The sequence below is a fragment of the Chinchilla lanigera genome, unplaced genomic scaffold (assembly GCF_000276665.1).
Source record: "Chinchilla lanigera isolate Chin_1 unplaced genomic scaffold, ChiLan1.0 scaffold00014, whole genome shotgun sequence".
NCBI classification, from domain to species: Eukaryota; Metazoa; Chordata; class Mammalia; order Rodentia; family Chinchillidae; genus Chinchilla; species Chinchilla lanigera.
In genome coordinates this window covers 20,427,994-20,453,020 of record NW_004955415.1, presented here as the reverse complement: position 1 = coordinate 20,453,020, position 25,027 = coordinate 20,427,994, and the positions used below count along the sequence as shown (strand labels likewise).

The 25,027-nt window shown below is 38.3% G+C and overlaps 1 protein-coding gene across 4 annotated transcripts in view; it reads right to left on the bottom strand.

Moving 5' to 3' along the window:
• Positions 1 to 25,027, bottom strand: part of Slx4ip (SLX4 interacting protein) — a 162,123-nt gene that overhangs the window by 25,766 nt on the left and 111,330 nt on the right. For 3 of the 4 annotated variants that reach the window (XM_005380877.2, XM_013512260.1, XM_013512259.1), the window contains exon 5: positions 15,115 to 15,153. The exons of the other annotated variant lie outside the window; for it this stretch is intronic. In XM_005380877.2, coding sequence (XP_005380934.1) covers positions 15,115 to 15,153 — 39 coding nt within the window. The remainder of the gene's footprint in view (positions 1 to 15,114; positions 15,154 to 25,027) is intronic. 4 annotated transcript variants of the gene reach the window in all.

The window sequence follows — 25,027 nt, the reverse complement described above, 5'->3', positions numbered from 1 at the left end:
CTGTTCTTAAAGCTAAACAGCAATTTGGCAAATAATCCAAGAAGTCTTCTGCTTTCCCTACTTAGGCACCAGCTCCCCGATTGCTATTCCTGTGTTCTAAATGCAGAAAACCCTCTATCTGTTGGAGACTAAGGGGAAAATAAGCAAAAGAAAATCATGAAGCGATAATCTTTTTATTTGAAAACTGTCTGACAACAGTATTCTGGAATTAGGAGGTACCTGCAAATCACACTGAAGCCAGCCTGTTTTCTTGCTGACTACTGAGGTCCTTCTCAATCTGAGAAGACTATCTGTGCACGAAGGAAGAGATTAGCGTTAGAGAAGGCATGGCTTTGTAATGGAAGCATTTTTCTACCAAGATTCTTTGCGTATATGTATTTCTAGAAATAATTTACATTTCTAAATTGCTAAGTTTCATGTGATCCAGTACCAACAAAGCCATTCTGGGCCCTAAGCAGCCCCCAGGTGCCGAGCCACTTTCTGTATTCTGTGCTCTGCAAAGAGCTGCTGCACTTCTCTATCCTTCCACACACAGTCTTCAAATCCAACACCAAAGGCTGAAACGATGCCTTGTTACAACATTAACTTTCTTCTAGCTCATCTTATTATTCAGCAAATACTAATTTTCTAAGGGAAAAGAAAAAGGGAGGTGATCATTAAGATCATTAATGTTTATGAAAGTAAAAAAGGGCAACCCGAGTTTGGCTACTATATTATTTCCTACATGGCCTAAAATAAGCTACTTCAAAATGGCTTTATTAGAAATTAAGACTTTATTAATAGAAAGGCAATAATTAAAACAACTCAAAATCACACAGGAGTTGTACAGATTCCACCCTGGATTGACAAGGCATGCAGAACGGTTTTAAGAGGTACCACGCTCTAAAGAGTAATGCATTCTAAGGGACTGCTCATTTATTTGAGCTGTTATAGTTCACAGTCCCAAAGCACTAAGAGCAAAGGTCCAAGATGGAGTTTTCAGTGTAAATCCATCCAGCCTTCCTTGTTTTCCAGTGGACTCATAACCAAAGTGACCTGCTCTTCCCCATGGCCTCCAAGGTGACTATGTGGTATGGGGGGTAATGGTGGAGACTCTCTCCCATGGTCACAGTGAGCCCACACACATGGAGCCTTAGCAAACGCCTGCATGTGGCCCACTGAGGATTTAAGACAGCCCAGCAGGTGAGCACCACCTACACGGCTCACCTCCAGCAATGCCTTCTCCCAAACTGCAAGGCTGGCTGAAGAGGACTCCTGTGTCTCTTAATACTTCTTTTTATGGAGTGACCTCTTCAGAAGCATCATCACTTGCATGATCATCAATAGGTTACATTTAAAAACTCACCATCTGTATTCAATAGTGGCCAATTTTTTGCCGTATTTCATATACATATTTGCTAACTTATGTCAAAAAAATTAGAAACGATGAAACTGTACTCCAGTAATACATGAATGAAGGCTCCCAAACTATGAGGAGATTCTCCTACGTTATCAAATGCTGCAGGCTGAACATCCCTAACCTGAAAATCTAAAGTGTCCTGAAGTCTGAAATGTTTGAGCAACAAGAGGATGTTCAAAAAGTTTCATATTTTGGAGCATTTATGATTTTCTTAAAATTCGGGATGCCTAACCAGTGAAGTCTATGTACATATTCCAAAATCCAAAAACTCTGAAATCTAAAACAGTTCTGGTCCCAAGCATTTCAGCTAAGGGATATTCAACCTGTATTACCGCAACTGAGCATGACGTCATTGCTCAGATAACAAGTCCATGTTTAGATTTCTTCAACTGTCTCAAAAATGTTTCTCACTCATTTTTCCTAAAACTAGGATTTGGCCAAAAATCATGCATTTTAATAGCTGTATGCTTACATTTCTTTTAATCTGAAATAATTCCCCTTGACTTTTTTCCATAACACTGAACTTTTAAATTAATTAGGCTAAGTCATCTTAATAGAATAACCCTAATTATTGATTTGAACTTCAAAAAAAAATCTCAATTACCTAAATATAAATATAAATTTTCAATCTGCATGTTCTTTTAGAATGCCAGCCATTTAACAATTTTGAGTTCTCTTTTAACTACAGGTTTTAATTAAAACTATAATTACAATTTAAAGTTTGGAACACAGATGACTTGAAGATTTAGTTCTACAGATAATTTCAAAGTAGTCAAATCTTAAATTTGTAGATGCTTAAAATTCTGGCAAAGGTAAACTTACCTAAGAAGGTTGGCTAGCAGTCTCCTATTTGTTTTAAAAATGGGCACCGGGCTGCAAGCAGACTACTTACTATGCGCCAACACAGAAGGAGCTCTGTGTGTATGTAGCACATGCCAGTTCTGACATGTGACCATCCCAGTACAAAGCTGTGAGTCACTTCTCATTCTCCATCTGAAGCCATAGTTGCAATTTAAGAAGACAGGAAGAAAGAGGATGATATCTGCTAAACACTGACAATGTCTTGAGTGCTGGACTAGATGAAGAACATACTACATAAAAGATGGAGAATATATGTGTGTTACAGCTATTTCATACAGAAAAAAGTTATAGACTAATTTTTTCCAAAACTATATCCATTTAGAAAGTTATCCTTGTCCTTACTGCCAGGGGGTAGAGAAATCATGAGATTGATATAGCCATGTAAAAATATAAAAAGACAGACTAGGACTGAGATGAGGCCTTTGGAAAAGCCTCCGCGGAGTCTTTTGAAATGTGTTATAGGCCTACATGTGACCTTTATTATTGCTGGCAATGGGTGGAGCTCTTCTGTGAGAACTAAAAACCAATGTCCTGCCATAAGTTTAAGAACACACACACACACACAGGGTCCTAATCTAACACCGCAATTGGGAAACAGTTTGGGTGGGTAAGTGGAATACTTGGTCCTAGGCTAAAAATTTCATTTATTACGCAAGACATTTAAAGACTCCAAAAAGGTTCCCCTGAGATAACATTTCATGTCTTTAAATAAAGACAATACTAGACTCTTTGAGTCACAATAAAATTATGTCTGTTTGATGCCAAAACAAATGGGGCAAACTGGCTTGTTTCACAGAAATGCATTTTTAGAAAACTGAATAGTTATCTGAGGCCAAATTAACTCAGAAAAGCAGAAGTTTCTACCTGTCACCTGTTGACTTTGTAGGTATACCACAGGCCATATGTGCTATAAATTTTATTACCTATGGGATCCAGCAGCAATTGTTAACAATGAATAAGGAAACTTCAGAGTGGACGAAAATTAGAATACAACAAATAAGGGTGATTACTTCAGATCTATTCTTGACACTGCCTTCCCACATTCTGTTTATAAAAATATGCCCTTCACATTAGATATGAAAGCCATGTTTAGATAATATGCAAGTACAGATGAAATGATATTCAAAACTATGGTTCCGACAATCATAACCCTGCCAGACTATGCCTAATGATGCAAATGATATAATACTGTGTACTTGTAAAACTCAACCTTCTCTATATTACTCTACACTCATCTTCAAAGAACTATGCATAAACAGATTTTTAAGAACCCTTCTAAATGAGGCAGCTGGTTTTCTGAACTGCTAACTGTTCAAGCAAGCCCCTCAGCAACTGCCTTTAAATTTCCTGTGCCTACTAGGAATGCAGATAAAGCACATCCTCTGTGACCTCCCTGTTTTGAGAGTCTATTCCAACTCAAATTCTTTGCAGTCACAGGCAAAGAAAGGAGTTCATTAAGTAACAGGCTATTCCAACAGCTCTGCAAAATCACAAGGCAAGAAACAACCTGGAGAAGTCATTTAGTCCATTTCCTGCTTATCAGCCAGGATCATATTTTTTGAAAACAATACAGAAATCCCAAGTGAAAAGATGCCACACCTACCCATGTGCAACTCAAGTCTTTCCTTATCAATTGAATTCAGGTTGCAAACTTCGTGCCTAAGGGGCAAGACAAGTAACAGGAAAAGGGCTGGGTTCTGGCTGGGAAGGTAGAGAGAGGATCTTGCTAGGTCATAGGTGAAGGCAGTGACTCAGCTATCAGGTGCCATCAGGATCTAGGAAACAGGGCACCAGAAAAACTGACAATCCAAATTTTATGTGAAGTATCCCCAAATTTCAAATTTGCAGAATAGGGAATCTTGCATGATACCACTACATCAGTGGTGCTCTTAAATTTGCAAAATATACTGTGCAGTCCAAATAAAATGTTTTGGAAGGCCGAAGCGGCTTCATTCTGCCAGTCAGCACCCTCTAATCCACATTCCTTGCGCTCCGTGGAAGTTCATTTCTTGTGTGTCTTCTGCAGAACTGAAGGAAAGCTGGCCACTTCCAAAGGCTTGAAGATAGGTATTCAGTTCAATTAGCCACTTACTCTAAGCTGAATAAACCCAAGTCCTTAACCTCACTACCCAGGGTATTTATATTTTCCTATGTTTAATTCATCTTTTTGACTCTTTCAAAATCCGGACACTCAGTTAAAGGTTTGGCTACTTTTACAAACTGTTTGTTGTATGAATGTGTGGGATCTGTATTTAAGAAATCAGAAAACTTCCATTAATTAAAACAGGACCTGAAAAGCTGCAGAAACATGTCATGTTTCTCTGCTGAGAGGACTAACCATCATAAAGATGAGAACTGCTCCTGTATTTATTTATTTAACAATCATGTACCAAGTGCCTATTAACCAGACCATTCCAGTCCAAATCACAGTAAAACTGGTATTTGTGTATGTGTATTTTCATTGTTTTCCAACTTTATTAAGGTTTACCTGACAAAAATGCACACACTCAATGTGTACAACATTCTTTGATGTACATATACATTATGAAATGATTACCATAGTCAAGCTAATTTACATATCTCTCATTTTTTCTTTTTTGGTAGGAATTGAACTCAGGGCCTCATACTTGCTAGGCAGGCGCTGCTCATGTAGTAAATTTTAAATGCAGTACAAATACACGCATCTGCTCTTCACAAATTTCAAGTGTATAATACACTATTATTAGCCACAGAAGGTCCCCAGATTATGACGGTTGGAGCTAGGATTTTTCAATTTTAGGACAGTGTGAAAGCCATATGCATTAGTAGAAACCATACTGCAAATTTTTAATTCTAATCTTTTCCTGGGCTAAAGAGATGCAGTACAATCTTCTCTTTTGATGCAGGACAGTGGTAGCTCTGTCATTTGCAATCACAAAGGTAAACAACCAATGTTCTCCAGTGTACTGTGTTGCTAAGCTGAGATGTCTAGGAGGTTGGGTGTGTGAAGTGGATTTTTAAACTAATGGTATTTTCAACTTATGACGAGTTTGGATGTACCCCAGGATGATAGCTATCAGGGTGGTAGCGTAAGTCAAGAAACATCTAGTGTCTACCATCCTAGGACTTCATCTTCCAGCTGAAAGTCTACGCCTCTCCCTTTCTGCTTCCTGCTTTTCCTATGCCTTCACCCCCATCCCTTCCCCTGGCAAGTACCACTCCACTGTTTGGACGAATTTGACCTTTGCAGATTTCATATATAAGTGACATCATATAATGTTTTTCTCCCTGGATCTGGTTTATTTTATTTAGCATAATGTCCTCTATCTAGTATGTTGTTGCAAAGGGCAAGATTTTCTTTTTATGGCCAAATTATACTCCACTACTATGAAGCCCACATTTTCTCTATCCATCATCTGTTTGTGGATACTTACGCTGTGTACATACCTTGGCTATTGTGAATAGTGTTGTCATGAACATGGCAGTGCAGACATCTATGCAAGATATTGATTTCTTTGGATATGTTTGGATTTCTTTGGATACATTCTTTGGATACATTTCTTTGGATACATACGCAGAAGTGCAACTGCTGGGTCACACTGCAGTTCTATGTTTAACTTTTGAAGAATTTTCATATTGCTTTCCATAATGGATGGACTAATTTACATTCCCTCAACAATGTACAGGGACTTCTTTTCTCCATACTTGCACCAACACTTCTTCTCTCTCTCTCTTTTTGATAACAACCATCCTAAGAGATTTTAAGTGGTTTTGCTTTACACTTTCCTGATGATTACTGATGCGAAACACATCCTCTCTCTCTCTCACACACCCCCCCACACACATACACACCCACACCCACCCCTCTGCCGGCCATGTGTATGCCTTCTTTTTTTTTTTTTGGTTTTTCTCCGGTACCAGGAACCAAACTCACGACCTTGTGCTTGCCAGACAGGCGCTTTTTGCCGCTGAGCTAAATCCCCAGCCCCGTGTATGCCTTCTTTAAAAACATGTTTATAAGTATCTGGGGCCCCTGCTCATTTTGTAATTGGGTGTGTTTTTACTATTGAGCTGTATGAGTCCCTCATGTATTTCGGCTACTAACCCCTGATAGGGATTGGATAGGGACTGGTCCGCAGAGGATCACGTGCTAAAGGCTCAGTCTCCAATATGGTGATGGTGAGAAGTGGTAGAACCTTGAAGAGGTGGGGCCTTGTGGGAGGTGATCATGGTACTTGAGCAGAGATGAACGCTCTGCTCCTGGGAGTGCATTCACGATGCAGGCTCGTAAGCATGTCTGGAGCCTGCCCTAAATCTTTCCTGCTTCCTATCTTACCAAGCCATGCTCTAGCCACTGTGTCTTCTGCCATGAGGTCCTCACCAGAGCCCAGGGGATACAGGTAGCACACTCTTGAATTTCCAGGACTATTAGCTATAGTAAATCTCTTTTCTCTCTGAAGTACCCAATTTTGAGCATTTTGTTACAGCAGCAGAAAATGGACCACGATGGCCCCTTACTGTACATATGATTTACAGCTATTTTCTCCCATTAATAGGGTAACTTTTCATTTTGCTGGTTGTTTTGTTTGCTATGCAGCGGCTTTCTGTTTGATACAGACCCACATCGCTATGTTTGCTTCTATTTTCTGTCCTTCTATGTTCTTATCCACAAAACAAAACACAGCTCTCTGGGCCAATGTTAGTAGGTTTTTCCTCTGTTTTTTTGCTAGAAATTTTATAATTTCAGGTCTTACATATAAGTCTTTAATCCACTTTGTGTTAATTTTTGTGTATGGTATAAAATATGGGTCACACTTTGTCCTTTTACATGTGAATCTCGAACTTTCCCAACATTTCCAGAGGAGACCCTGCTTTCCCCATGGCGTATTTTTGGTGGCCTTGGCAAAGATTAGTTGGCCATACAGGCCTGGGTTTATTCTGGGCCTCTGCTCTGTTTTATTGGTACATGCATCTGCTTTTATGCCAGCACACGACGGTTCTGATCGATTAATAATTGTTATTCATTCTAATAGTATGTATATGGCATCTAGGCTTTCTACAAATATCATTTATCAGAAGAAGAAACTTTTGCTTACTTCCAATTTTTTTCACCTGTAATTTTTTTCCTGCCTTATTGTTTAGGCTGGGCCATCCAGTACAGCACTGAATATTATGGTAGGCATCTACGTCAGTGAAATACTTTAATGTTTTACCAGAAGAATAATATTTCTCTTTTTTTTTTTTGCCTTTTTTTCTTTTTTTTCTTTTTGGTACTGGGAATCAAACTTAGGACCTTGCACTTGCCAGGCAGGCGCTTATACCACTGAGCTATATCCCCAGCCCAATAATAATATTTCTTGTGCACTTTTTGTGGATATAATTCTGATTTTCTAAAATTATTTTATTACTCATGGCAGTTGTTTTCTGTACCTAGTGAAACTGTTATATGTATTATTTTTAATTATTAACACTGTAAGTACATATTGTTTTGTACACTGCCAGATCTGACTTATTAAAATCCAGTTTAAGGTTTCTATTTTCATGTTTGAAACTGACTTGTAATTTTCTTCCCTCTTATTGTCTTTGTTTTACTGTCAAATTGTACAAACTTTATAAAATGAGCTGAAACTGTTAATTCTTAATGATGTATATAAGACTAGAATTGCCTAGTTCTCAAGTACTTGGAAGAAGTAACTTAGTAAAATATCTAGGTTGGTGCTTTTGAAAAACTTAGTGGTTGAAATTCTTTAATAAAGAATAAAAGAATAAACTTCTTAAAGAATAAACTTCTTTCCCAAGTTTATATTTATACTTAAGCTTTGCAATTTATACTTTTCTATAAATTATTCTATCTACCTAAGTATTCAAATATACTGGTACAAAGTTATATTTAATATTCTCATTTTAATTTCTGCTGATATCTAATTATATCTTCTTTATTCCCAATATATCTATTCCAAATATTTCTCTTTTCTATAAATTATTCTATCTATCTAAGTATTCAAATATACTGGTACAAAGTTATATTTAATATTCTCATTTTAATTTCTGCTGATATCTAATTATATCTTCTTTATTCCCAATATATCTATTCCAAATATTTCTCTTTATCCTTTTCCCTTGATTATTCTGAATCAATTTTCTTCTTGATAACATGTCAAATATCTAAAGTTTGGCATTCAAGTACTTTTCTGCTATGTATTTTCTATATAATTAATTTCTTTCCTCTAGTCTTTGGAATTCTATATTTTTCTTTCTGAAATTTTAAAAAATGAAACTTAATTTAAAGGCGTTCTTCATTTTCATCCTTTCTTCTTTTTTAATAGAAATATTTTAAGATTACAAATTGCTCCATGTAAGTATGCCATACAAGTTGTGGAAAGCAGTCTTCTAATTTTCCTTCAGTTTTAAATATTTTCTAGCTTCAATTAATGTTTTCTTTTTGACCTATATAATTTGTACAAATACAGTTTTTACTTCCCCAAGGTACTTCTCTTTTATTAATTTCTAAGTTAATCTTATTGTGGGTAGGGAAGGTGATGATAACCTTGGAAAGTTTTGAGGCTTGCTTAGCCTAGTGTGGTCTATTTTCATAAATGTTCTCTGAATGTTTGATAAAAATGGGCATTTTCAGTGCTCAAAATATGTCAACTGATTCAAGTTTTACATTTCTATCATCAAAACTATATCGATTTTATTTGCCTGATCAATTAATTATGGAGGACAGTGGATCACACTCTCCCTCTGTGAGTAGACTTACCAGTTTAAGTCTGCCCAGTTTGTCTGATGTTTTCGGAAACTGCATTACATGTACATAGCTTTAGAATTATATATTCAATGAACTAAATCAATATTCAGTGATACTCTTTATCTTTAGTAATGTTCTATGCCTTCAAGGTTATTTTAATTGATACTAATATATCTATTAAAGCTTATTTTTCAATAGTATTTATCAAGTATACCATTTTCCTTACATTTACTATTAACTTTTTTGAGGTTCTGTGTTTTAGGAATATCTCATAAATAACATATGAATAAAAGTTTTAAAATTCTACCTTTACAATATTTGATAGCAATTATCAATTAGTTCACATTAATTCACAGTAAAACTTTCATATTGCTTTATTTTTCATTTTAAAAAGTCTCAAATTTCTTAAAATTTTCCAAATGACTTACAAACATTTTAAGAGTTGTGAAAGTCTACATCAAGATATGAATTTTCTTGAAAAAAAATGGGACCAGGAGCACATATGTCTGCATTCTTACATGGCACAGAGTGGCTGAAACTGGCAGAAGCACTGCAATCTGCTAAAGCAAAATAAGCAGGGACCATTAGTCCAAGGCTATTTCTGTAAACAAACAAACTGACACTTTGAGGCATTCCTTTCAACTGATTAATTCTTAATTCAGCGTTAGTCAATCATATTGAACTAGCTTACTTATTACATAACCAGGGACTCCCTACCCAACCATAGCCAATAAATATCTGTAGCCAACCAAGCAATTTCTTCATTTCGGTTCCATGTTCAGCCTGCTGCCCACACTGCTACAGTAGAGCTTTCTGAACCTCATGTGGTTTGGAGTACTGTCTGACTGATGACTTCTTTTTTGCTCAAATAAACTCTATTAAATTTATTTTGTCTCATTTTTCTTTTAATAAAGCCAAATGGGAGAAGGCAAGGCTCATCAGCAGCCAGAGATCTAATGAGAAAGGGACACAGTGATACTTCAGAGTCTGTACAGGCTCAGTTGTCAACTAAAGATGTGCAGAGAGGGACAAACTGTGATGAAGATTTTTCTGGCTTGCTAAATGCACTGTAGGTGAATGGGAGCTTGCTAGAGAACACAGGGTTGGCAGAAGTTGATCAGATACTAAGCTATGCTTTAGGAACAAGGATCTGGGTAAAGTTGTCCGGAAAAAAAATGAAAATAAATTGTGGAGGCCAAGGAGCGAGGTCAAGGCTGGGAATACATTCAGGCAGCTCTGCTCAAAAGGTGAAGTCTAGAGTCTCTTCAATTCCCAGTTGTGGGTCCACAACCCATATCTAAATCACTCAGGGAATGTGAATTTCCACAGAAAATGCTCGTATCCCCAGGCCCTAAGAATGCGATGCAGATACGAAGTGGGTGCCAGAAAGCTGTATTCTTTGTAAAGAGCTCCAGGGAATTCTGATGCACAGTCAGGTTTGCAAGTCACTTAGCTCTAAATATTGTTCTGTTGATTTACTGAGATGCATTACTCTAAGAAGTAAGAGTATTGTCAGAGTAATGAGAGCGCTTTATGGAGTTCTTGGAAGACAAACACAAAATGTAAATTCTGACAGTGAATATAAGAGGTCAGTTCCTCTAGCTCTTTAAACACAAACAAATAGGCCTTCAGCAGGAGCACTATAGCAACAATGAAGAGGCATGGGGAGAAGGGTAATTTCTAAGGCACTCGAGGCTCAGACTACCAAGGCAATTTATGAGAAGCCGATGCATATTAGCTCAATTATTATCATACTCTGGAGGATTTCAAAGAACAGATCTCACGCCTTCTTTGTTTGCTTTCTTTTTAAATGCCTGCTGATCTATTTTTCACAGAATTTTACAAACACTACATAATTTTTATCTTCTATAAGTTCACATAAAACATGTTATTTTGATATTTAAAAAACTTAAAATTATAGGTACGCAATGACTTCTAATTATAATTTAGATGCTAAATCAGATCACACGGACTCAAGTTAGAAAAGGAACTAAGTGCATGCTAATGCTCAGATTTTATTTTGAAACAACACCTTCTATTCTTACATTAATTGACTGAATTAGGCAGTTTAACAGATGAATAGGTAAAGGGATATATAACTTTGTAGTATTTAATAGTAATAAAAATCCAAAAAAATTTAAACTACTGATTTTAAAAAAATCATAGAATAGAAACTACATTTTTCATTTATACACACATGAAATACATACGAAATTAGTAGAGATATAACCATTAACCAACATGGTGCCAGATGAAATCCAATAGGCATGTCCCACCTGCCAGCTGGTATTCTTGAGTGAGGAAAAAACAACAACAGCAACCAAAATCTTTACAAAGGAAAGACCTCATCAAGCCTCAGGCTTTCACTACCCGATTTACAGAATATGCAGGGGCTGAAAAACATGCTAACACTACCATGCAGATACAGCCAGCCAAATCCAAACGTGGGAAATCCCAGAGGACACTTTTCCTGCTTTCTTTATAAATTAAGTACAAAGGGAAAATACTCGATGGGAGTTGAGGTAGGTTAAAACAGATACACATCTATAGTAAAGAGAATCAAGCAAATGCAATGAATGTCTGGATCAACCTTGTTTGCATTTTGAATCTAATTTACAAAAGAATTCAGACATTCAGAAAAACCTGAAGTTGGACTACATACACGGTTACACTAAGAACTTTTGTCTTTAATGGTATTTTGATCATTTAAAAATCATATCCTTCACAGCTATTTATGCTGAATGATTTATATATGATTCTTAGTTTTAGTTGAAAATAATCTCAAGGTTAGGGAGGGAAAATTAGGAATAAATGAAATAACATTGGCTGTAAGTTAAAAAACTGATGTGCGGAGTAAGTGAAGATTTATTATACATTTCTATTTTTGTTTGTATTTGAAATTTCTGGTAAGTTTAAAAAAAATGGAAGTGAACATTCTTTTGGAGATTTTTTTTTTTTAAAAATAAACACCCTCATTTGATGACAATATTGAGGAATCTTAAAGATGATACATTTTTCTTCTAAATGTTTGTATTAATATAGTCTCAAAGTCTCAGAATATAAATCATGACTAAAGCTTGCCTTTATAGGTAATATACTAACTCTGAAAATAACATTTTGTAAGGAATACAAAAGTATCCTTTATTATACTGTGAACTGTGACTATAATCTTTAGAATAGCTTTTCTAAGTAGATAATAACAATTCAAAGGAAATCTAAACAAAAATGATCTACTGAGTGACTCTAAAAGACTGTCATCTTTGTTAAGCCTCAAGTAAGCACACTATTGTAGAATGAGAACAGTAACTTTATCTTGGGATTCCTTAATTCATTTAATTTTACATAAGAGTTATCTAGACTCGTGTCCCCAGTCACATCTTACAAAAAAAACAAAACAAAACAGAAAACTTACTGTGGTATTTCTGCATGGCAAAGACTGCTTCTCTGTTCAATAATTTAGTTAAAATGAAATAATGAGAGTGAACAAATTTGTGAAAGGTTTGAACATAAATCTAAAGCCCTAGGAAAAAAATTTTGGTAAAATCAATAGCACTTTATTCATTAAAATCGGGTGTTTATGCCAGTTCTAAATTATGTTTGCATTGACTAGGTTAAAGCAGACTCTGACTTAAGCACTAAAGAGTGTGCTAGGAAGAAAAAAATATCTAATATAAGAATTGGAAAGTGATTTCGAATTTATTCCACCAAGCTACAATTATCAAGATGGTATAGTACTGGCAAAAGGATAGGCATGTACAAATTAGAATTGAGAGTCCAGAAATAAACCCTCACATTTCTCAATTGCTTTTCATTGAAGAAGCCAAAAAAATTACATGGGGGATAGAATAGTTTTTCAACAAACGACACTGGGACAACTGCAAGTCTACACACAAAAGAATGAAATTGACCCCTGCCTCACACCACATACAAAGTCAATTCAAAATATTCTAGGTCAAAGACTTAGATGAAAGAGTTAAACCTAAAAATTCTTAGAAAAAACCCCAAATAGGTGTAAATCTTTATGATCTTGAATTAGACAATTATTTCTCAGAAAGCACACCAAAAGAAAAAAATGGATAAACTGGACATCATCAACATTGGAAACTTTTGTGTTTCAAAGAACACTATGTAGAGAGTGAGAAGACAACTCATAAAAAACATGGAAAATCTTACAAAACATATACAGCATGATGAAAATATAGTGAATGCTTAAATTTAAAAAACTCATTACTGTAAAACACATTGCTATTAATCTTCAAAATACTTACCCTCCCCCCACACTTCAAACACACATCATTCTTGGCAATGTGTCTTTTACTGTAATATATTTTTTAAAAAATTTAAACATTCACTGTATTTTGTGATCATCTTTTGTATATCTAGTAAAAGATTTTATCTAGAATATTTAAGAACTTTTACAACTCAATAATGGGGTTGATGGTGGCACATACCTCTAATCCTAGCATTTAAAGACAGGCTGAGGCGGAAGGATCATCACAAGTTCAAGGTCAGCCTGGGCTACAAAGTGAGTTCTAGACCACCTGAACTACATGGTGAGACTCTGTCTCAAAAACCAAACTAAAACAAAACAAAACAAAAAAACCTCAATAACAAAAGACAAATGATACAATCAAAAAATGGCCAAGGGTTTAAAAAAGTGCAAAAGGATCTGAATAAACATTTCTCTAAAGAAGACATGAAATGGCTAGTAAATACTCGATTATATAATGAACACCATTATCCATCAAGGAAACAGAAATCAAGACCAAGAGATACAACTTCACATCCACTAGAATATAGTCAAAATGACAAACAATAACAGATGCCAGTGAGGATTTGGAGGGAAAACCTGAACTTTCACACACTCTAGGAATATAAAATGTCGCAGCCAACTGGAAAATAGCTGGAAAGCTCCTCAATATGTTAGACAAGAGGTACAAAATAACCCAGAAATTCCATTCCTAGGTATAGATTTATGAGAAATAAAAACATGTATACATTAAAAAACTTGTACACAAATGCCCACAGTAGCCTTATTCATGGCATCCAAAGGCTGAGGGTACAGCTCAATGGTAGAGTGCTCTGCTGAGTATGTGTTAGGCCTGAGCTTGATGCCTAGTACAATGAAGAAAAAAAAAAAATGAAGTCTAATAGCCTAAAAGTGCAAATTTAAATGTCAATCAACTGATAAATGGATACACAATACCAGAGAACGTTATTTGGTAATAAAAAGAAATGTACATATATAGTACACATACAGTACTGGTGTATATGATATGATATGAACAAACCTTAAAACCATCATACATAGTGAAAGAAACTAGTTATAAAGAACTACATAGTGCATGAGTCCACAGTTACATGAAGTGTCTAAAACAGGCAAATTTATACAGACAGAGAGTAAACTAGAGATTGCCTAGGGCTGGAGTGAAGTGTGTAGGAGTGGAAAATGGGTAGTAATTGCTAATGGGTATAAAGTTTCTTCTAGGAGTGCAGAAAATATACTAAAATGGGTTTCAGTGATGGCTGTGCAACTCTGTGAATGTACAAAAAGCACTGACTTGCACACTTTAAATGGTCATACTATCTGATATGTGATTATATACAAGGCTTTCATTTAAAAGAAAAGAATGGAAGAAAATGTTTTACAGCTAAATGGGAATGTTCAATAATCTTTGTTCTTAAACCTCTGAAAAAAATATGTACGAATGATGATTTCCTCTAACAGAAAATACCTGACCCTTCGGAAATGAGACATGATCAATTGATCTCACTGCAATTTACAGGAAACCACATGGAAAAATGTTCCCTATTGCTTTACAGCAAATGTGTCAAATGTGTCCATGCACATTTGATGCATGGAGACTGTAATTTTCCAACAGCAGACTTCCTCACCTAAACAATTGTCCTATTTGAATTTCACCAGTCTTTACATTCATTAAAATATTATATACTACTACAGTCACTCAAAATTTATTCAGCCTAATTTTTACTTTCTGAAAGGTTAGAGAAAAATAGATTTAATGATCTAAAACTGAGACGGGATATGAAAACAATACTCATAAGATTATTTCTAAACTCTATACTTTTTATTAAAAATACTTTACTGAAATAAAGATAAACTTACACAATGCCAAAACCTTAGTCTTCCAAAAATTCACATTACCTAGAAGGGAAAACCAGAGGTTGTTTTATTTTCAAGAATATCCTATAAAGAAAGATTTGCTAAGTGCTTCAAAAATGTTTTCCACTTAAGAGGAACTTTTACAAGTCAGTCTTGTAAATAACGAGAATTTCTTTCTCCCTCAAGGGAATACTTTCTACTTCACTGTTTCTAAGAATACACAGGGTTAAAACCAAGTAAAATAGATTTTCTCACAGTTGGAGGAGAGCAAAACACCACAAATAGGAAACCAGACAGCTAGGGGGTCAAAACACTACACTTCCAGGTCAGGCTTCTGGTTGCAATTAAGTAAAATTCTTGCAAATATTTGTAAGGAAATCATATTTTTGTTGTCCCCTTTTCTAGCCTTGTAGCTTTAATTTTCTTTAGCAGAAATTTGTATTTGTAGGCATATACATATCCATACATTCACTGAATACATACAGAAACACACAAAGATGCACATTTACTTGGATATATACATGTATCTATGACCCTAGAATTGCAATATGACCTTGGCCTAAAACTTGAAACTAGAATCTTTTCCAGGGCATTCATCTTTTATTTTTAATCCTTGAGATTATGTGGAGTTAGTTTTGTTTTTGCTTAATGTAGACATGGATAATTTTCTCATGATATTTCACAAAACATATTTGGCCGAGTTTTCTACTAGGTTACATGGCTCGTGATCAAACAGTTAAAAGAATTTTTAATTGGGCTGGAATTTAGACTCTTAAGTAATGACAGTACTTTGGTAGAATAACAAATATAAACAAGCTATATAATTAAGGTATTCAATGTTATTAAATATGCTTCCACTGAACTCCTTAGGAATAACCTAGGGGTTCTTAATGCTTCACAAATACCAACCTCACTCAAAAACCTGTAGCAATTTCATTTTGAGACAGGGTGTCTATAGTATCAGAGGAAGCAGATATTCTTGCTCAGCATACAGAAGTTATTGTACTGAATGTAAAACTGTTTTGATTATAAACAGTTGATATCGGTGATTGAAAATATCTAGCAAGTATAAAAAGTCATAATTATAGATGCTCTACTTGTACTCTAAATAATTAGAATAGTTAGGATGCCATGTTAGAGAATCTGAAAATGAAAGCTCTCTAGTTTTTAATCATCATTTGGGTTTTAGTCTCCAAAATTCCCAAGATATTTAGTCAGCAAATCTCAGTCCCAAAGCATCAAACTATAGTGCATTGTTCCACACTGCAGCCTCTTTATTTACGTCCTTTACTCTCTTCAGTCAGAGTTCTTCAAACTTTCTTATCGGTATTAAAAATCTTGGCATTATGATAGAGGTCCTTGCCAAAGTAGGGGGCAAAGGTAATAGACAAACTTGTAAATACTATATGCAATTCTAGATATGGGAATGCTACTGCTGTAGTGTTGACAGACATGGAATTCCCAAGAAACGAACAGGCCAAGGTAAACAACCATTAAACACATTAAAACAGAATTATATGCTACCTCTATGAGAAAGGGCCCCTGTTTTATAGTGGGGAGGCAGTGAGAGTACTTAGTAGTATGTATCAAACCCAGGAAAAATAGTTCCTTCCAAGACTTCAACCAGGATGTGCCAAAGCACTGTCTGCTGGAGGTCTCCCTATCTCCTCACCGCACTCCACCCCTGGGCACATGCACATACATCTGCTATGTGGCAGTTACACTACTGCGACAACACAAAGCCAGTGCTACCATGTTCCTAACATGTGGAAGAAACTACAATTTTCGGTACTCTCCTCTAATCACTAATATTAATACCCATAAGGAAGCTTGAAAGAGAGCTGGATAAAACTGGAGAACTGGAGGCCTTCCACTGGACTATTACCACCAAAAATACTGTGACAAACCAGGTCACCAAAAAAAAAAAAAAAAAAGAGTCTTTTTAATCTCTTCTCTGTCAATTTAAAAGACAGAGGTTTTCTCTCCCATTCTTCCACTTTTAGCAGAAAAGAGTGCCAACCAGTTCTGCCTGACTAGCAAATGGGATATGTCTTTGAAATATCTAAAAGCAAATTGTCAGTCTTCATGGAATTACAGGGCAGGGCTTTCAGACAATTGGTGCAATTTGTTGGATATTTGCTGAGTCTTACAAAGCAGTATGTGATGACAAAGATCTTTCCAGAATCCAAGAGTCCAGGGGGACTTGGTAGAGTTGCTGCGAACATTCTTGTTTCGAGATACACAGAAAGGGTTGGGTGCATAGAACTAGTGGTAGAATTGCTTGCTTGCCATGCATGAGTCCCTGGGTTCAATCTCTACTACCAGAGGGGAGATGGGATGCAGACACTTGTCAGTAAAAATTCCAGCTCCAAATGGAAATGAACCTGTATAATGCAAAAATAATACTGGACTTGCATCATCATAAAACTTACAACAGAACTGATCCTTCCAAGGATCCTTCCAAGTTCCAACAGAACTTGAAACTATGCAAAGGCAAGATAGACCTGGTTTTGTGGGGTAAAAACTGTCATCGTTCTGATGCTTGGGGTAGTGGAGTCTGAGAGAAGGGGCTAGGGTAGAGAAAGAAGCAGTGCCCTCACCAGCCCACAGGATCATTTCTGGGGGGTCAAGGCGAAGTCTGACAACAGCGTCATGTGATGAAAAGATTTCTAAACTTTTATGAAGTCTTTCTATCAGACTTCTTCATATTTTAGTTTCTTATAAAATTAAAATGTGGACAAAGGCTGCCTGGCAAACGCAAGGTCCTGAGTTCGATTCCCAGTACCAAAAAAAAAGTGGACAAAGGATCAGACATCACAACCCTGGCAATATCTGTAACAGGTGACTATAATAAGTGGAAACATTACTCCTGAAAGTTTAGAGGTTTTTTTTTTCACTTCTATAGTCTCCCCAGTTTTTGAGAAAGCAAAGCATCTTGTGCTGTCATCACTGCTTTAGCACACTTTTAGTAAAAAGTATAAAACTTCAAGTGTTACAAATTGCCCATTGCTGGAAAAATAATCTTTGGTGAAATTGTGGCACATTCACCAAAGGGCTTCTAGGCACTTGCTTTCATTACTGCCCTTTTAAGCTTTTCATGTGTGGATGAAAGGCTATAAAATGTTTTGATTGAGTATATTATGGGGAGAAATGTAAATAATAACCAAAGCTATTTAAACACATGTGTAAAAAGAAAACACATGTTTCCACAGCATTCCATGACAGACGCAGGGGAACCCATTTCTCTTTGTAAAGGCTTTGAAAGGAACAAACAATGTCTATTAAGAATACTCAACAGAACAGTAGATAAATGGAAATGTGCTATGTTGTTTTGCTGTTTATAAACCACACGAGCGACTATTTCTTCCTTTTTTAGTCTTCCACGTATGACTGTGAAGTCAGAACTCAGCCTCCACTTCCCTCCTGGTGCCTAAGGCCCAGCTCCATCTGCGGCCCAGTGCCCAGGGCAGCAGATCCGGCACCGCACGGTGAGAGCTGACTCACGTGGAAAGGAGTGATAAAAGCGGTATGATCTGTCCAGGCCCATGTTTATTCAGGGTTATCAGTTGCTGGATATACAGTATTTTTTACAGTTGTCAACATGGAAGAGAAAAGCTGGCTGAGGGGAAGTGGATAGGTGGTGGTCTGGGGCAAGTCTGCACAGCCATTTCTGAAAATGCCCGGAGGTTTGTATCGGGGAAGGGCTGGACACAAAAAGGAAAAAGTGTTTCACTTCCAAAATTTACTTTAAAGAGGAAAAGACCCTATTTTCAATAGGCTGAGAAAATAAATAGAAATCAGAATGCCACATACACAAATTTGCACTCGGGCACGCTGCCAGGCAGAGGGCTCACAAGCAAGCCTGCTTCTAGAGCCAGAAAGCTTTCTTTGGCAGGGACTGCGTCGCATCGGGCGTTGGGGAGAGGTGTGGAACATTTCTCAGACAGGGAAGAATAGGAAGAACTTGCTTGTTTTGGCGACTGTGTCTTTTTCTCTTTCTCCTCTTAAGTGAACACCCACTGATTTCCTAGCAGGGTGGCGACGTGCCCCGCTGCAGAATGCTGCAGGGAGGTGGGTGTTGATGAAGGGAGAGGAAGCCTAGGACATCCGCACACTGCACCTGGGGTGCCACGGAAGGACTCAGGACACTGCACACTTGGGCTGGAGGTTTAACTGAAGATTTTAGAGGAACATTCAGCTTAGTACAAAAGCCAAAAAGAAAGGCTCTGCAGACAGAAACCGCAGTACCCAGGAAAATTTAATTTATTTTATGGCATTTTCCAAAGGCCTGGGTTTCTCAGATCTTCGCTACAAGAAAAGGTTATACAGAATAGAATAATAGGCAGTTAAAAAAATTGACTCTTACTGCTCCACAGACACAAAAATGGAGGAATCCTGACTTAGACGAGGCACTGAGTGAGTGCTTGGAGCTAGAAGATGAGCTCTACTTGGAGGGAGGTCTCTTTCTCCTTTTCCATCTCATGATCAGAGAGTAAGGGATAGAAAATCTAAAACAAAGACACTCACAAGGTAGTTCAAACAGAACACTGTTCCTGCTTAAAGGCAGCTGTGTTTTCATGACTAGAGGAAAATTTTATTAAAAGAAAACACACATGACATTCTCCTTAATAGGGACAAGCAGCACTACGGACAAGCCAGACATCAGACGGCTGCGTTTTCACACTGCCTCTGACACTTATTAGCTATGTGACCTCTAGACAAGTTACTTGAACTCCAAGTCTGGTTCTCATCTTTAGAACAGGGTTGAGAATGGTGGCTATGGGGCCCAGGGTGTAGCTCAGGGACAGAATGCTTGCTTATCATACACAAGTATCATACACAGTTCATAGAGGTTTCAGCCCTGGGTTCCATCTCTAGCACTGAGAAAGAAAGGGAGGAAGACGGGGGAGGAATGTGAGAAAAGGAGGAAGAAGAGAAAAAGGGACAGGAGGAGGAGAGGGAGAGGGAAAGTGAGAGGAAGGAAGAGGAGGAGGAGGGAGAGGAGGAAGAAGAGGAGAGGGAAGAGGGCGGGGGAGGAAGAGGAGAAGAAAGAGGAGAAAAAAAGAAATAATGATGATGATGATTATGATGATGAAGAAGAATGGTGGCCAGGGATGGGTGGCTGAAAGGGCTGTCTCAGGACCTGCCTGTGTGTAAGGAAGCTCCAACCCGGGGGGCGCACCTGGCAGGCTGACACTCAGCAGTACAGACTGGCAGAGATAGTAATACTAAAGGATGGATGGGTTGAAATGGGCATTATTAGAATTACTTTAGATCACTTTCACCTCTCCCTTGTGTCCAAGCGGCAAAAGATGTTGCAATGGATGCAGGGTGCAAACCTTGGCCAAGAAATGTGTGGCTGGTACATAGTGACAATTCCTTTATTTCTGGGCTGGGGATATAGCTCAGTGGCACAAGCGCCTGCCTGGCAAGTGAGTTCAATTCCCGGTACCAAAAAAAAAAAAAAAAATTCCTTTATTTCTTCTAATATGTGCGAACCTCCTGAATGTCTGGCTCCACAGTAGATGCAGAACAGGACAAGAACCTGCTTTTAAAGAGATGGAACCTATCTGGGACACAGGGAAGCAAATGGAATGATGAGAACCACTACTGTAAAGGGTATACCAGGTTTGGGGAGGGGAGGGGAATGTCCTGAGTGTCTCAGTTACTTTCCTTGTTGCTGAGACAAAAAGGAGGAAAAGCTTATTTGGTTTACAGTTCATAGAGGTTTCAGTCCGTAATTGGCTGGCTGAAAGGCAGAGTGGGAGGCAGAGCGGCCTCACAGAGGAGAAACAGTTCACTGCAGGCAGAAGACAGCAAAAGCAAGCAAGCAAGGGACAAGATAAGCCTCTTTTTGTCCTTGTATTGTATTAAGGCTACTGGGATTAGGGCCAAATCCATCAGTGGACTGATTTAGTATTCATCCACCCTTAATCCTAACGTTGTACCATGAATCAATCACACATTGCAGATTCCACCACCTCTGACAAAGGCTCATGTAAGACTGCATGAGACTTTGGGGGGACATCTAGACACAAGTCAGAACACTGGGAAAGAGGACACAGAGGCTGAGATCTGAGGAAGTGACACCTGGCCAAAGCGTGTAGGATGGCAAGCTTGCCAGAACAGTGGAAGCAGCATTGCAGGGAGTCCCAATCTGGGAACTGAGGGTGGAGGGACAAAGTGATGGATGAACACTGGAGCTCTCCTCCCCCTGGGGACAGTGCCCCAAAGTTCTAGTGGGAGGGCTGTCTGAGGCTCCAGGCACTGGGCAGCTAGTTTGTCCAGCGTTCTCCTAAACTGCCACAGTGCTTAGTGCCTAAACCTGGGGCTTGCATGTTTGCCACCTTTATCCCCAGAAGGTCATTTTTATGATCAGTGGAGAAAGAACTGAGGTTCCTTTGCTGGAACACAGCTACGAGGTGCACTGAGCTATACCTGGAGATGCACAGCTTGCTTCAGGATACTAAGAAAGTAGACAATCTGTATGCATGCGGACCTGCATGAGTCCCTTATGTTCTCCAGAGCTCTCTGCAAAATGGTGTGGGGCCCAGCCCTGGGAAGACTCTTCTACCAAGGCTGTCTCTGATGAAGTATCCACCTTAGGTGTGAGGGACACTCTAGGGAGAGTCAGCTGCTGGGAGGACTAATAACCAGAACTGACAAGGTGTCTGTAGATCACCAAAGCTCAAGAGTAGGTGACTAGATAGCCAAAGTTTATACTCAAAACCCATGACTGGATAAGTCCCTTGGTCTACTGGCAAGCCATGACCCAACGACAACCTTGGTAGGAACCTAGTCAGAGTGGCTTGACCCATATGTATCTCTGGCTATTAGTTGATTATCCATGACTTTATATAAAATAAAAAACATACTCGGACCCTCCTGAAACTATGTTATGGCAGGCTGACTTGACCCGCCCCCCCCCCTTATATTCTGAAGTCCTAACTCCTAGTACCTCAGAATATGACTATTTTTGGAAATGTGATACTTAAAGAAGTAGCTAAATTAAAATGAGGTCATTAATGTAGGCTCTAATTCAGTATGATTGGTGTTTTTATAAGAAGAGAAACAGACACATATAGAAGGGGGAAAAACATCCCATAGATCTTCCACTTGGGACCTGCAGTCGTGTTCTAACACCTACAGTGAGAAAGAACAAATGCCCAGAACTCTGAAGCATGACAAGACATTGTCTCTGAGGTAATGCTACTTTTGGAGTTGCTGACTGCTACTGTCACCCACTGGGAAATGAGAGATTTGGCTTAAATTCTTCTCACAAGGTGCCCAAGTCTGGGAAAACCTGGAGTGGTTTCTCAGTAGCTTAGGGTAAAAGTGGCAGAGATTTACTCTACAACTGACAGGATCTGCACTTGGCCACTGTGGCTCATGGAGTGAGTGTTATTATGGTCATGAGGGGACAGAGGAAAGCTCTGGAGCACCATGGCTCCCCACCAAAACTATAAACCAAAAGAAGTATTAATCCCTAGGGATAGGAATAGTCTGAAACATCCATAAATATTTTTTTACATAGTTTTATTTAATGTGCCTTTTTGGTTTAGGCAAAAGACAGAGAGTCTTGTAGTCTTGTAGAATGATGGTAGAGAAAGCAAGTTTGCTTAGGAAGGCATTCTTCTAGAAGTTCTCCCTCTACTGGAACACTGTAGCACTTAGTACAAGTACTATAGAACTGGCAAGATCTGTTTCTTTTGTAGCCAGGGAGCAATAATTATAGAAATACATTTCTGAGTTGGGCATGGTGGCACATGCCTATAATCTTAGCACTCAAGAGGTTGAGGCAGGAGGACTGCTTGTGTTTGAGGCCAGCCTGAACTATACAGTGAGACCCTGTGTCAAAAACAAATGATCAAAGAACTACCCCCCGCAAAAAAAGAAAAAACAAAACAAAACAACAAAAAAAAACCAAACAACCAAAAAACCTAAACAGAAGCACATTTCTGTCTACTAGCAGAAACAGTCATACAGCTCCTCTTTTTACTTCACTGCTCCAGGGATACCATTCAGGGGCCTCAGGACCTCAGTATCTTACGGAACACTGTCCCAGCCTCCTACACTAAAGGCATTACTGTAGTACATAGGCGGAATAAAGTGGCAAGTCTTCCAGACGTTAGACCAGGTTGTAGGCGTGTCAACAGGTGACACAAAACCTTTCAAAATACAGTTTCTGAGTGTCCAGTGGTCTGGTGCATATGAAAAAGCTCAAGAAAATGAAGGCAAAGCTTTTACATTTTGTACCCCTTACTACTAAAAAATATACTTCAGTGGGTATATCTACATGCTTCCCTGACCTACATAAATGACATGAAAGCATGAAAGTCCAGGTAATCATCAGATAAAGATCTGTGCTTTATTGATGGTTCTGCCCAAAAGAGTGGTTCCAGCCAGTAGTGAATGAAAGCAATTAAGTAACAATACTTGAGATGAAAAAGTATCGTTAGGATAAAAAGGAAAATCTGTCCAGTAAGCAGAACACTAAGTCATACATTTTGGGTCCATCTGGCCTACAAAGAGAAATGCCTGAGAGAGAAACATATAGTAATCCACTGGCAGTGTTAATAGTTTCAAAAGATGGTCAGGGACTCAAAAGGACTGGTAGCAAGGACATTTAGGGAAAAGTTAAGAGGAATAATAGAGGACTTGCATCTCAAGTGAATGTTCATCCTGTTCATCCTGTTCTCCTGAATGTTCACTCAGGAGAAGTTCTTGTAAAGAGCTAGACAAAGTGACCTACCCATGGGTGCTGGCTAGCTTCTTTCTCCAGATGCCAAAGTAGCTGCTCCAAGGGATCATGAGCAATGTGGCCACAGCAGCAAGAATGCATGTTCTCCTTGCACTCCAATATGGACTTAAACTCACCAAGGCTGAGCTTTGCCAACTGCTTAATATGCCACCAATACCTTCATCTGAGCCTTCTTGCCAACTCTCATACCACAGGTAGATGGGGCAGGGCTGATGGATGGATTGTATTACACCTTCTTCATCATGGAGGAGGCAGGGACTTGTCCTCACTGGAATGGACCCTTATTTTGAATCTGGAAGCACCTGCTGTGCTTGCCAGATGTGAGCCACATCCACATGGACTTCACGAAGGCCTCATTCACTGCAACCTCCACAGTGCTCCTGAGAAACTCACTTTAACTGGGACAAAGTGAGGCAGTGAGCTCATAAAATCCAATGATCTTACCACGTAATAGAGCAAGCCTCACTGCAGTTGGCCTAATAGAATGATGGAAGGGTTACTGAAATACGAACGAAATGATGATGACGACGACAACAAGAACAATAACGAAAATGAAAAAGGGCTGGAGATACAGTTGAGTGCCAAGGCCCTGGGTTTGATCCCCAGCACAACCACCACCACCACAAAAACAAAGAGCAATGAACAAAATTATCGGCACACACTCGGGCTTCGCCAGGATTATATATGAAGTGTATATGCCATGCTAAGACATGTAACCCTTATATAGATCTGGAAATGAAGAAAAACTGAGAAGCGTAAGCAAAGGACAGACAACACAAAGCATAAACCACACGCATTCAACCAAACTACAATTACAGTACAACAACTCTGTATTCATTACCCATGGAACTAAAACAGGAGGAAACAGCACCGGCCTTACGGTTAAAGTGGAAATTGCTTTTGAAAAAGGTGTTGTACAGAACAGCTGAGAACAGGCAGTTAGACCAATGCCCAGAAAGATGCCTTTGGTACTGAGGAAAAGGTAAAGCATGTATTCAGTTTCCACAGGGTGCTGTTTACACAAACAATATAACATGGCGACACACCCGCTGTGTGGATCCTCCCTGGCCCCGTGGGTTTTGAAGTCTGCACAGTCTAGAATGTTCCAAACCTCAGCCATCTGTGAAATGGAATCTTGTGGTAGAAATGCATGAA